Source organism: Vicia villosa, linkage group LG3 (assembly GCF_029867415.1).
Source record: "Vicia villosa cultivar HV-30 ecotype Madison, WI linkage group LG3, Vvil1.0, whole genome shotgun sequence".
Taxonomy (NCBI): domain Eukaryota; kingdom Viridiplantae; phylum Streptophyta; class Magnoliopsida; order Fabales; family Fabaceae; genus Vicia; species Vicia villosa.
The window spans coordinates 168,656,131-168,671,445 of record NC_081182.1 but is presented as its reverse complement, the minus strand read 5'-3'; the positions used below and the strand labels follow the sequence as shown (position 1 = coordinate 168,671,445).

The following is a 15,315-nucleotide window of genomic DNA, read 5'->3' as shown; positions in this document are numbered from 1 at the left end:
TCCTCCTGGAATTCTCGACGAGAACTCACAAATCTTCCTGACCCCTGGTGACGTTAGCCAACGCCTCCATAAACCGTGTCATATGTGCATTCATCTATTCGGTCAACTGAGCTCGCATCTCAGCCATCTCCTCTTGTATTTGCTCCATCTGTCTTCGTTGGTTGCTTCGAGTCGGATATGAATGAATTTACGTCGTCGAAAACCTTCTGATAATAAAACAACAAGATATAAGAGAGATGATATGCAAAACCTGCAAATGTATGAAAATATATGATATATGCATGATATGAATGCAATGTGCGTCAGTTTTCAGGTATCCAAGAGTTCATCCCACTTTTACATAGGACAAATCAACAAGATACAGACTACCATCAGATAATAAGAATAATGCGACAAGATATCCGTAAAAACCCGAATAACATTTCATTCAAACATAAGCAAACAAATGAGTTCATACAACCCCTTCCAACAATAGCCTTGCAACAAAGCAAATACTTCTCAGGCATTCATAGGAGGTTCAAAATAGCAAAAACACAACCCCTTCCAACAATCCTGGAGGTGGCTAGTAAATCAAAGCAACAACGACTCGGAAATACTCAATCGGATTAAGGCAAACTGGCAACAGCATAGTCATCTCCGTTGGGCTCGGATTCTTGCAAGTTCTCCTTCAAGTCGAGTTGACTTGGACTTTTATTCCACTAACTGCTTTTCCAAATCTCGAATATTTCTTTTGCCACTGCTTTCGGAGCTTTGCAACTTCAAACACTCTTGTTGCTTTCGGTACAAATTCTCTTCCATTAGGTCATAAGAACGTTTTTGGGTGCGTGTCATTCCTGAACCTTCACCTTGCGCTTGCTTGAGCTTACGATCCAACTCGGCCTTTTCTTAATCTCGAAAATAATTCTCCAAGTCGACTTCCTTATCCTTCGCTTGAATTTTGATATTATCCGCCTTAGCTTAAGTGTAGAACTCAACAGAAACTGTATCAGACATGACAACAAGAGGTTGTTCATACAATGGATCTGACTTTCCAAATGGAAACAACAAATCTTTGACTCTTGCCTTGACCCAATCCATATAAAGACCCATAGCAATAGGAACCTTCTTACTTAGAGTGGTTTGATTTCTCTTATGAACTCGGGTCCAAGTGCGTGATATCTTCTCTAGCTCCATAGGATCTTTACCATCGGCAAAATACACTAACTCGACTATTTCTGCATCTTCCGGAGGACCTTCCATTGCAAATTCCAACAGGCGGTAAGCAAGCGTAGGATTGTAATTAATACAATCCCTAGTTCCCATGAGAGGGACATTGGAGTATTGACCGCAACTGGAAATGATGTTCCAATCCTCCCACACAATAATTCCACCTGACGTCATAAGAAGTAAGGTTTATAAGCCTGTCTGACCACCAAAGAGAACCCTTCCTGAGTACAAATGGCCCTTTCACCGAAAAATGCAACATAAACCACCGATACAACAACGGGTGGCAAAAACCTCCAACATGTCCTCCTTTCCCATTTCTAGAATGGATAGCAAAATAAGTATCTGCAAGCAATGTTGGCACGTGGTTTTTGTTCATGAAAACACAAATAGCCGACAAACTCACAAAGTTCTCCACTGATGGGAACAACACAATACCATAAATCATAATAGCAAGCAACCGACAGAAATCCTCCCAACATTTTTTCTTAGCCGACTCCTCAGCCTTGCTGATCAGAAAACATAGGTAGAAACCGCGAATAGCACAAGTTGACTTCCAATTTCTTTCCACCTCTTTTATACCTAGATGAAGAGCTTCGAATATCTTTTCAAACCTTACCACCTTAGGGACCCAAACGAAAGGAACCACATCAGTAATTCGAATGTTGAGGATGTAAGAATATTCCTCAAGTGTTGGAACGAGTTGATAATCCTGAAATGCAAAGCACCTCAATTGTGGGTCATAAAACTGAAATAGAGTGATCAAGGCCATCAGATCAAAAGATGTGTTGAGGAAGGAAAGCAAGTTGCCATAATCACTAGTGAAATCCTGTAGAACTTTCCCTTTAAGACAAGAATTCAAACTTATCAGCCTAGAAACATTGGTAACTGGAATCTTGTAAGCACTGGTGTGTCTTGTGAGCTCTTTGACAGTATTGGCGGAGATGTCCATCTTTTAGTATGAATGAACTCTTGAATGAACCTGAAAGACATGACATGCAAATGCTTGTTATTATCATTTTTTTGTACATCATTTTTTCGGAAAAGTAAATATGCAACGATGCAAGGTGGTAGGATTTTGGATGTCTCCCACCGGGCATGTCTCGATTTCCTCAAAGTCACACGACCCAGGTTCAAAATTTCATCACAATTTCGGAACACCCCGTAGATCACGAGACATAATCAATAGAATCAGAACCACAGTCACCCTCACAGAAACAAAACAACTCGAACAAGAACCACGGTAACCCTCGAACGAGAGCCCCAATAACCCTCGAACAAGAACCGAAGTAACCATCAATGTAACTGTTAAGCAATGATTGATTCCCGCCCACTCACAGGTAAATCTAGGCCAGGGTAGGTCAAAAAGACAACAGAGGATCGAACGTAGGCGCAATCATACGATATTGCCTCATTCCACCAAGCTCTACTCGTGGATACATGATCGGATCAATCAGGCATATGCCTTTTGTCCGTCACGGACACTCTAGTCCTAGTTCCTAAGGTATCCCTCATGACCTGGGTATTGGGTCTTTTACCTCTTGAAACACCCACCCATCAGATAGAAATCCAGACAGTCCAATGTAAGATGCAGAAAGGTAAAAGCGCAGATAGAATGCAATGCAAACAGGAAAACATGCAAAGCAATAAAACACCCAAAGATAAATACACAAGCGCTAGGATTGACTTGCTAAGTCCGGACTCACAATAGGTCATTTTCCCCAGCAGAGTCGCCAGTTGTCTCTATTGCGAAAATTAACAGACTCGCCACTAACATATTTATCCTAAAAAGGAAGGGAATGCCAGCAAACCACGAAACAAAAAATAGTCTCACGACCAGAGCACAAGGTAAGGGAGTCAGTTACGCGAGGGGGAGGTGTTAGCAACCCTTGCGCCCATCGTACTCGATGGTATCCATGCTTGCGTCTAAAACTATGGGTGTGTAACAAATCTACGCCTAAACTGAACTAGTATGCATGCAAAATGTAGGGAAAAGAAAGAGTTATACTCGCACGGGCCCTACCCCGCTGCCTACGTATCCTTTTTGAGGAATCAGAGGTACCGTAGCTCGGTAACTAGTTTCTGTCTATTTTGTGTTTTTAGGTGAACGGGTTACATTCGCACTCCGCTGCTCGACCTTTGGAGACTTATGTTGGGAATGGTGCGGAAATAACAAGCTCTTAAGAAAAGAAAATCAAAGAGTGTGGTTTGTGTTTTAAAGAATGAATGAGGAAAACCTAAGCTAAAGGGGAAAGCTTGCTACCTATGTTGTCATACAAAGGGTATAAGACTAAACTAAGCTAGCAACCTATGGGGAAAAAGCGAATGCAAACAAAAGTATCATACAAACGAGCTCCGCTCGTAAAGCAAACACCTACAGGCACAGGCTAAGTAGTAGAAAAGTGGTCCCGCCATAGCCAAGGGTAGCGTATCACTCGAGTCAAACAAGCATTAGACCAAGGAGTTTCGAATCTTTAACCGCGGCATTGTGTTACCGGGCAAAGAGGAGCAGAGGTAAATCGGTGTATGTGTACACCGAGCATCAACGTCGGTCAACGTGAGCTAAGAAATGTGGGGTCCGATTGCATGGACCCGCTTCACTTTACCCATCGGGCATTCGACTCGACGATCTTATGGACTTATCTAGAGCTCTGAACTTGCAAAAAGTGAGCATAAGGATGACCTGGGGACTGAAAGTTGCAGGGGTTGATTGCTAACCATTTCCGCTTGCCTTCTTGAGGACTTACAATAGCCTTGGTTAGGACTTCCTGCAAGCACAAACATAAACACATCAACAAAAACAGAACTTTTGGCATACGCCTCAGAGGATTTCCAGATGCAATGCATGCCTAAGTCCTACTTCTCATGTTAAGAATGAAAGAAAGCGATAAAATGCGAGAAGAGGTAAGATGAAACGAGATCAATACCAAACGGATTATGATCCGTAAACTGCAGCAAAATAAGAAAGAAAACCAAAGATCCCGCAAGCGAGCTAGCAAAGGCAACAGCAAATAGTCAGCACACCGATTAACCGCGTAAGCAAATGAGGATAGACGACGTGAAAATAAATCACACGCCAACACGTGCGTCGAGCACAATCACAATACACCTGCAATAGGAACAAGCAATCCATACAAACAGGTATAAAGTAAAATACGTGTCTCCGAGATTAGAACACGACACGGGAGAATGAGTTTGTGTCTCGCAAATAAAGTGGAACACAAATGAGATAAGTGTCGCTCGGTAATCGCCTTTCTAAATGCCTTGCATACTAGCACACAAGTTAGAGATAACAAAACACCGCAATCGGAATTGCGTTATTATACTGTAAGCTAAACCGAAAATGAAATACAGAAAAAGAAGTAAAAACACGGAGAAAACAAGTAAAACGCATATAGTCATGAATATACAAGAGAAAAAAAGCTTGCAAATGTAGAAACCACATAAATGAGCAAAAAAAACATGCATGCGTCGACCTAGGCAATATTTGCGTCAACCTAAACCATAACAACATTTATACGTCGACCTACAGGCCAACCTGAGCAAACCCGAAACAAATAGAAAGAACCATGCGTCGACCTAAGCATCTTGTGCGTCGACCCGAAGAAATTTTGTGTCAACCTCCTGGTCGACCTGAGCAAACGCGAGACAAATGGGAAAAGTCCTGTGTTGACCAAAGCCCATCATGCGTCGACCAATGCAGGAAAAACAGCCATGCATCGACCTACCCTAGGGTGTGCGTCGACCTACACAACAAACATAGCCAAAAACCAAAATTTCTCGCGAGCAAACATCACGCCATTTTTCATGAATGTGCAACATACAAATAAAGATCAAACATGCAATGCTATGAGCCAAGAGTAAACACATTATTCAACATGACATATTCGATTTATGCATGAAAATTAACACTGAATGATATGCAAACAATCAACACATCGGTATCACAACATGAGCATGAGGGGGCGAATTCCATCCATTCCATATTTGATCATCAATAACAATTAGCAAAGTTAAGAATCTGATTACACAACATCATTTGACAAATTGATCAGTTACTTCAAAAGCACAATTAAGTATTTCAATAAACGATTATCATGCAAGCCTTGGATCATAAGCATTGTGATCATGTCATCAAGAGCATATCGTTATCAAACCACAAATTAGATCAATTAAGCTTAGGCGTCATGAATCATCAACCCTCAAACGATTATCATATGCTAGTGCACAAAATTAAGAACAAATACCTCACACGAACAAAATATCAAACACTTAGCGTGCGTTTTCTTGTATTCCAAGCATAGTTCACATGTTACGACGAACAAACAACTTACACCTCAAATCTCATCAATTAAGCAAAATCAACAAGAATTAACAACCAATGATCGATTATCACATGCTAACATTCAAAATCAAGAGCAAATGCTTCACATAAACCAATTATCAAACACCTAGCATGCACTTTCTTTTATCACAAGCAATATGCACATATTAGCAACAACAATCCACCGATAGGTCTCAAACTCAAAAAAATAAACAAAATCAATGGGAATCATTCAATCACAACATAACTAACATCATCAATCATCATAGATCCACCATCCACAATCAAAAATCATCATGATCAATTTCGAATCAAGAAACGAAATCAATGATCTAACAAGGTTTATAGTGAATTTACCAGATCAAACGAAGAGATCGAGATCGGATGAACACAAATGCGAACACGATGCGAACACGAACGAAATCCGAGAGATGTGAGGGGAGAGAGTAGCGCGCCCCAGGCCTAGGGAGAGGAAGAGAATTCGAATCTTGATTATCAATGAGAGAATAAGATCTTCATCCTTGCTTTGATCTTCATTTTGTTCTTGAGATTTGATCTTGAATTGATGAAGATTGATGAAGTTTTGTGAGTTTTTGTGGTTTTGATTCAAGAAAATTGAGAGAGAAATGAGAAAAAGTGTTTTTCATAATTTTAGTGAATTGAAGTTATGAGAGAAAAAGAGGGAAAATGGTTTATATAGTGTGAGTAGTGAAATGTCAAAATCACCCTTAATTATCTCTTTTTTTTGCTTGTTTTCGAGAAAATACGAGTCGGTGCGATATTCGGAAACAGGACCAATGTCAACTCGAAGATGACTAAATTTGTGACTCGTAGCCGCGAGAATTGACTCAATCTGATAAGCAGTGAAGAAAATACGTGCGTTTGAACGACGAGAAACGCCGATTCATCTGGCGCGACTGTGCCGAATTTTGTGAGTACCGCTTAAAGAACCCAATAAAACTCACCCTTTGGCTCGAAATCTGACTGAGCATGTGTGACGAAGAATCAAAGCTAACAAAATTTACAAAAGAATGCTTCTAGAATGGACCTCATACGATAAAAATGGAAGAAGTTATGAATTTTCAAACTTGTCGCGGCATACCCGAAAACACACTTTTCACTGAAAAATCACGACGCTCTTTAAAATGTTGGGTATTTTCATTGCATAATTGGTCAACGGCCCGAACATACGAAATCTCAAGAATAATTGCACGGAGCTGCATTTAAAATTTCAAGCGAATCTGACAAGTGGATCATGAGATATGAATTTTTTAAGGCCCGAAAACCTACATTCAGCACTATTTTTCACTGTTAAAGCTCAAGTAATTTGCAAATTCGACAACCTTCTTCAGAGAATTGGTTCCTGATCCAAACATGAAAGTTGTAGGGAACGTCGAAATAGTCTCGGCTTGCGGGAACCCAACTTATAGCACCTTCCGGATAAGACTTGTGAATTTCTTCGCATTTTCACCTTATAAATCAACTTTCACGTCACACTTCCTTGAAACCATGAGAACTCTTTATCATTTTTCTTCCGTTTTTGAATGACGAAATAAACGTATTTTATAACTTATGGCTCAAATAAAGAGGGCAAATTTTGGGGTGCAACAGCTTTGTAAAACTAAGGCTAATGAACAATTGATTGGGGGAAAACTAAGACTAAAACTAAACTAAACTAGAAAATATGATAATAAAGAGAGACTGGAATGTGTATTCCGTGTACCTCAGAGACTCAGTAACTTGTTGGCTTAACTCACGTTAGAAAAGTGTTCAGTGGAAAATATTGATTTAAAAGTCTTTATCTCATACTCTCGTGTTTATTGACTTTGACCATACTCCTAACCCGGAATGATTTGCTCTCGCCGTCTCATTTAAAATTAAAAGTACTTTTTGAAAACCAATAAATTCTAATCAATCCTAAAGTTCTCTCGTTGTGTTTAGAATTAATGCCTAGTTTCTACTATCAGGTTTGATCCCCACGCTCTCACAGTGCCGGCTCGAACCTTAATTAATTTCCTACTCTCGTGGCAAAATCGTGGTAAGCTACCTCTCACTCTCGTTGATAAGCTTAGGTTGATATGGTTCTTCTCCTCTAGGTTTCACATATCCTATACCTTTTCTAGCATTTCCACTAACACCATATATCACTGAAGTCATCTTGCTTCGATCTATACTTTTAGCTAGATATTTTTGAAAACTGTGATCATATTATGGCACTGTCAGAACTAGTTGAAACTTTTGAGTCAGAGTCTTTCTAAGATACCAAACCATGTTTCAGGTTCTTGTATTTGATTCAAAGTTTCTAATATTTTTCAAGAATTTGTGATAAGCTATCTTCTGATTGAGATCTAGAAAAGTTAGAGAATACCTCTTCTTCTGAGTCTGATTCAAATTCAGATGAACTAGCATCACTTGATATACTGGCCATCAGGGCAATATTGGTACGTTCATCTTCTGATTCAAATTCTACTCCAGAAGATTCTGAGTCCTCCCATGTAGCCATAGGACTTTTCTTCTTTTACTTACCACTCATCTTTGGTTTCACCTTCTGAAGTTTGGGATAGTCGCTTTTGTAGTGACCAGGTCCCTTGCATTCTAGACTTTTTGTGTCCAAAAGATGATCCAGAGTGATCTTTTTATCTTCTAGGGTTTCTGAACTTCTTTTGTCTGTGCTTTTGGAGTTGTTGGACCCTTTCGGAGAGAAAAGATAGTTCATCTTCTTCTGATGAGGGACCTCCAAATCTTTGTTCTTCTGCCTAAAAAGCGTTAGTTTAAAACTTATTTTTAGATTTAAGAGCGAGAGACTTACCTTTCTTTTGGGGTTCATCTTCTTTGAGTTTTATCTCGTGACTTCTCAAGGAGCTGATAAGTTCTTCAAGAGATATTGCGTTCAGATTCTTGGCAAGCTTCAAAGCTATGACCATGGGACTCCATTTCTTTGGTAAGCTTTTGATGATTTTCTTTACATGATCCGCTGTTGAGTATCCTTTGTCCATAACTTTCAGTCCAGCAACAAGAATTTGAAACCTTGAGAACATAGTCTGAACTGTTTTATCTTCTTCCATTTTGAAAGCTTCGTACTTCAGAATGAGTGCAAGTGCTTTGGTCTTTTTGACTCGAGTGTTGCCTTCATGTGTCATTCTCAGAGAGTCAAAAATGTTTTTGGATGAATCTCTTTTGTGATCTTCTTATACTCTATGTATGAAATAGCACTTAGAAGTATAGTTCTGGATTTGTGATGATTTTTGAACTCTTTCTTCTGTTGATCAGTTATACTTTTTCTTTCGATCTTCTGACCACTTTCATTCATCGGATGTTTGTAACCATCCGTTACCATATCCCAGAGATCAGCCTCATGAGCTAGAAAGAAACTCTCGATTATGTATTTCTAGTAATCGAAGTTTTCTCCATCGAACATTGGTGGTTGCCACTAATTTTGTCTCTATCATCATAGTTATCATTGTTATTGTTTTTAACTGGTTGCGTCATCGTGTTTTTCTTTTAGGATCTTTTTCTGATAGGGTTAAATGTATGCACCCAGAACCAGGCGCTCTGATGCCAATTAAAGAAACGAAATACACAATAAGGGGGTTGGATTAGGTTTGTAAAACTAAATTAAAATACGACACGTTTGGTTATCCTAGTTCGTTTGAACTCAAACTACTCCAGTCCACCCTGCCAAGGTGATTTTGTCTCTCTCTTACGAGGTCTTAATCCACTAAATCAAAATAATAATTACACAATCACGAAGACAATTGTCAACGTCTTCTCAAGATCAAACCATACCCCAGTTTGCTCAAGGAAACACTTATATAATTACAACTTTGTATTTAAGAGATTGCTTCTAATAAGCTATATCACAACTGTGATATTTACACAAATTTAAGCACAATAAAATTATGAATACACTAAAAAGATAATAAGAATTTTAGCTCTTGAATTCGGGATTGCGTTTGTTAGACTTTTCTTCTTCACGATGTCTCCTTTATATAGAGTGAAATTTTAGATCCGTTGAGAGACAAACATTCTTATTTTTGGAAACTTGATGAAATGCTGATTAATTCTATTTCCAAAAATGAAGATTTTGTCTGCTGTAGTTAATTTACATCCGTTACTAAATGATTATGTATTTGATGATTGAACATTAGATCTTCTGATCATCAGAGTAATCTTTGCAGCTTATTGGTGCTTGAAGCGTTTGAATTATCAGAGTTTACGAATTTTCTTTATTTGACTTTAGAACTTCTTATTCTTGTAAACTTCGTTCATTCTCTTAGAACTTCTTGTTCTTGTATACTTCTCTCAACGTTTAAATCTTCTTATTCTTGTAAACCTCTCTCAATGCAGCCTTCTGCTTCTGAGAGATCACTGTCTAGAACACCTACTTCTTATAAGCTTCTCTCATTGCAGCCTTCTACTTCTGAGAAATCACTTTTACCTACTTCATAACTTCTGCAATTTAAAACGTAGGATTATAGTGCACATTTGTTCTTATCTAAAATTATGTGTTTTTTATAATCAAAACTCTTTCGAAGATGTAGAACCAAACTATGTTCTAACAAACATATTACACTTGACCCCGTCTCGAATGACAGTAGTAATAACTATCCATGCCCAAAAGCCTCTAGATCCGTAACCGACTTCAGGGTACCTCCATATAAGAATGCATCTACCATATTTGAAAACACTTTCATATGATAGAATATATTTTTATCTTTTCATAGGTTCAAACAGAACATCAATCCAATACTGAGAACACAAGATATGAATTTCCAAAGTTATATGAAAATGAGAACACCAACGTCATGCAGCAACATACTATTTCACACCTTACGATAAAATAAAAACATAATTTCTTTGTACCAGTACCAACACTTACCATTCTTGAAATCATACTCATCTCCTTGCATTTCCGACTCTGATTCACGATTCAAAACATTCCAACAACTTCAACAACTTTTACAACCACTCATAAGGATCCCACGACAAGATCTACGACAATCTATCACTCTATCACCGTTCAAACGTCGACATCATACGTAAGGGCTACTCAAACCGACAACTTCAGAGTCCACTAGAAGCGCTGAACATCGCAACTTTTTAAGTTCCATCTTCAAAAAATTGTCCTCTTTACTTAGCAATCACCTTCAAAAAACATCAAGGATTTACACTCTAGTCGTATATCATCGGCCATTACATTACTCCTCATCCTTTGAGAAGTAAACATCAACAATGTCTGATCACTCCCCCTTAAGACGCTCCAACATGATTAACAAACATAGTCTCGAATCCATGTCACACTGAACCAACATCTTACAACTGAAACATATCCGAGAAGCAAAGCTTCTCCCCCACTTATCTCAAAATAACTCATGCATACACGTGATTAGAAAAGAAAATAAGTACCGAAAGTGTTCCACACACTTGTCGCGTACTAAGGAATAACACGTTGACAATATTCAACTGTCACACTAGTCTACTGACTCAACAACTTGGTCAAACTGACCGAACTGCTTTGATACCCCTAATGTAACACCCCATTTCTACTTGGAGGATAATATTAAAATCAGAGTTACAAAAATTCTAACATATAAACGGGATGCCACATTTACTACTTAAAATCAACGATAATTATCGCATGCAAATAGATACATAACACTTAAAACTCGGATGAACCGATAACAATATATTTTGATCTTTGAAAACAAAGCAACTTTCCTTAAATAGCAGCGGGATCACAACTACAACTTAAATGACATATTATCTTGTCCAACTGAAAACATCTTTAACAAAACAAAAAATTACTTATTAATATCACCTTAAAATTCAGCAACTAAGTATATATATTAACAATTATAAAACACAAGTGTTCATCCCCCCGAGTGTTACGTATCAGAGCGATCAACACCTGACTCGAACTACTGAAGGTAAACAACCTTCATTCTGGATTACCTGCACGTTACCAACATAGGGGTAGCATTCAAACAGAAGGGGTGAGATATCGAACCATATAATTGAGTGTATGATATTAGAATTAGATTATTTAAAACACTTCAACAACTTTCAAATAACATTTATCATCACAAAATTGTCAACAACAACTTAGAGATGCAACTTGAAATGCGACTCATTACGATGCACATGCATGTGGTACCAACGGAGCAGAACTCCCAACTTAAAATATGTCAGTTAAAAGAGGCATCAACAAGGCATACGCCTTCAACTTTAAAACAAGGCATAAGCCTTCAACTTTAAATTTTGCCAATCCAGGCCAACATACAGAGCATAAGCTCCAAACTTTTATGCTATGAATGCAACAACATTATGAATGCAACAACAACACAACAACAGGTCGACTTTGGTATAAGCCTACAACTTGAATTTGCCAATTGGTAGAGGCAAAACAACAACATCAACAACTATCAACAACCACAACATAACACAATTCAACACTAACATAGACCTACAACTTGGTTTTGCCAATCAATAGAGGCAACACAGCAAAATTCATCACACTTGAATTATCACACAAGTGCACATACAGCCACATACTCATGAATTATTTACATACAATTCATATTCATAGTATTCCTACACCAAAACATTATCACAATACACAACAAGTTCAAAACATCTCCACATTGTATTTTTATTAATTATTCTATACCTGTAACTCGTAAAAGTTATAAAAATATTCGTAACTATAATGCAACAGGGTTCCCAAGGAAGTCTAAACAATTCTACAACAATCCCTACAACTCTAAAGTGCTTCAAGATACTCTACTGACAACTCTTACCTATAAGAGTAACTCTTGTAAACTTAATTGGCTAATAGTCTGACTCAAGTAATAATAAAACAACTCTACATAATCAAATACCTTCAATTTTAATTGTATGGCTTATCAAATCTACTCTAAACAACTTGAAATCAACTCTAACAACCCTATTGATAACTCTAACAACCTTACTGACAACTCTAACAGGATTAAAAATAACTCAAATTAGCCAAATAATACAAATATTTATCTATAACTCAAAACTCCTAAAAATATTATACTTATAATATTATTATTATTATTATTATTATTATTATTATTATTATTATTATTATTAATGCTAAAGAAATATCATATATTAAGAATTGAAACGCAACTCTTAGTAAATTAAATAATATGAATGTGTATGTTACTTAGACACATTGTTATAAAAATTGGACCGGACATCAAACCGGTGAGGGTACTGGGTCACTGGTTTATTGGTCGCACCGCATGACTAAACCGGATTAAACTGAATAACTCGGTTGTATAGACCGGTCATTATAACAAAACTATATATGTATAAAACATGTCGAGCAAGATGATTCAGTCTCTAAAATATATAACCGGTACTTAAATTTTATAAAAATATCATACCATAAATAAACTTACAAGTTCATAATTTAAATTCAAATTTTAAACATAGGTATCACACATAACAAAATAGTACAAAATTACAAAGTATATTTGCAAACAAAATTTAAACGAAACATAATCTAATTGAATAATTTATAATAAAATAATGTCATTGTCGACTAAATTTAATTTTAAGGAAGAATTTTTTTCAATGTTGGGATCTCCTTCTTCAATATCAAAATTATCTACAACAAAATCAACCGCATCCGAAACATTTTTACTTTTATTTTTTCTTTTATTTTTTATTTTAATTTCTCATTAAAATAATCAAAACGACGTCGTTTTAATTTATTAAAATTAAAAAATTTTAACAAAAATTAAAAATGCATTTAAACCACCGATTTAAAAAAAGTGTCGGTTTTACCGATTTACACCAGTTTTGACCGTTCACACCGGTTCAACGACATATTCGATCTAGCAATTGAACCAGACCAGTTACCTGGTCGGTTCTCAGTTCGACCGGTCCGACCAGCTAGTCTGGTCCGAATTTTAAAACACTACTTAGACATATGGTTTCTATATAAGCTAATAACCATACAGAATTCTATGATTGACGTTTTAGTGCATACCAAATTGTTCTCCTACCAAAACATATACACATGTCGATGCATTATATACACTGGCGCTACAGACTACAGTACCGATCATATACTAATAATGAAACGCTACACCAATTATCTAATATACGTATATAAAAATTAAAATACTTGAAAAAACCAAGTATACCCTTTTGTTTTCATGTTAAAACTTTTCTGATTTCAGGTGTAAAAGTGTCTAATTGCACTCTTATTATTATGCATTTGACATTTATTTCTGCTGATGTGTCACTACATCATTTTTTCTTACTATTTTTTATTTTATTTAAATATCCAAACAAAATTTAAATATTCAAATGAATCATTGATTTTTGTCTTGGCTCAATTGAGTATTGAAAAATGACATTGAGAATTGTAAGAAAAACTCTCACTCTCCTCAACTATGTTATTTATTTTTAAAATAATAATATAACTAGTTTGATGTTCCAAAGCAATGATGATAAAAATATTGATTATATTCTATCAACTTTAAATATACTATCAACTATCAAATTCATTCCTCTTTTACCTTTTCATTAATCATTTATGAAAAAACATCTTAGTTATCCATTCCACTTCTTAATCAAAACGTGTACAACAAAATAAAAAAAATAATAGAAAAGTTTAAATAAAATAATGAGTATAAAATAATTTAACTATGAATAGAAGAAATAAAAATATATTTATTACCTTGTTCAAAAAAAAAATATATTTATTACCAAAAATAAAAGAAGATTATTTTATTTTTTCAAAATTTGTTTTTGTTCTAAAATGGGAAATTTTTTGACCAGATCATTTTGCATCTATAAAAATTCATTCAATACAATTTTAGTTTTTTATAGAAAATGATATACTTGATGGAAAATGATATATGATATTACGATATGATATAAAAAAAATTAAATATACTTGATGGAAAAAAATCATTTTGAAGCTATAAAAATTGTTTCAATCAATTTAGTATGATTTTAAATCTAATAAATAAAAAAATGTTAGTATTTTATACTAAAAATACTACAAATATTTATTTTTATTAAAAAAACATGAAACATAATTGATAAATACACAAATTTCTTATAAAAATTCAAAATTAGTCATTCTTTTTCAATTTAAAACATGAACAAAAGAATGTGAATAAAATTTCAAAATTAAATGACGGGCTCTTTCCTGTTTTTCTTAAAAAAATTATATTTTGAAAATTATTAAATTCATATAATTATTAATAAAAAAATTTATACCTCGCGCTATTTTTAAAAAAATATTTGAATCTTAATATAATATATTTAAAAATCATATTTATACATTATTATAAAGTATCGATTGCATAAGTATTTACATACATAGAATATAATATGTTTATGACATAAAAACAATATGAATACATCTAATTATGTATATTAGGAAGTCAATCGATATAATTTAATTTAAAGTTAGAAATATATAAGAAACAAGAAATGTGAATTAACCTCTTCTCATAAAAATATAAAGGTAATTTATTTTTATTTTAAATATAGTAAAATAATGGAAATAAAGTATATTAAAATAATTGAAATAATGTTAATTTAAATCCTCGAAATTATGAAAATAATAAAATACTATTAATCAAACATTTATTTGTATTTTCTTTAAACATTAAAATCATATCAAGGATAAAATTGAAGTCATAGTTTTTTTTGGTTAGGCTAAACTACATGAACTATAATACTTTTTGAAGGATAAACTTTTTTTGAAGATATGAACGTCGACGGCTAGTTCCCAACTG

At 35.3% G+C, this 15,315-nt stretch overlaps 1 protein-coding gene across 1 annotated transcript; it reads right to left on the bottom strand.

The window, feature by feature from the left end:
- Positions 1–957: 957 nt before the first annotated feature.
- LOC131659342 (uncharacterized) lies at positions 958–2,155 on the bottom strand. The gene is made up of 2 exons (XM_058928549.1): positions 1,498–2,155; positions 958–1,370 (listed from the first exon to the last, which is right to left on the bottom strand). The coding sequence occupies exons 1-2, from the start codon at positions 2,153–2,155 to the stop codon at positions 958–960; spliced, it is 1,071 nt and encodes a 356-aa protein (XP_058784532.1).
- Positions 2,156–15,315: the final 13,160 nt, after the last annotated feature.

Excerpts from the sequence above, each read along its gene's own strand:
- LOC131659342 (XM_058928549.1), bottom strand. The coding sequence starts at position 2,155 with ATGGACATCTCCGCCAATACTGTCAAAGAGCTCACAAGACACACCAGT. Across the intron at positions 1,371-1,497 it reads GAAAGGAGGACATGTTGGAG|GTGGAATTATTGTGTGGGAG; the intron begins GTTTTTGCCACC and ends TTATGACGTCAG.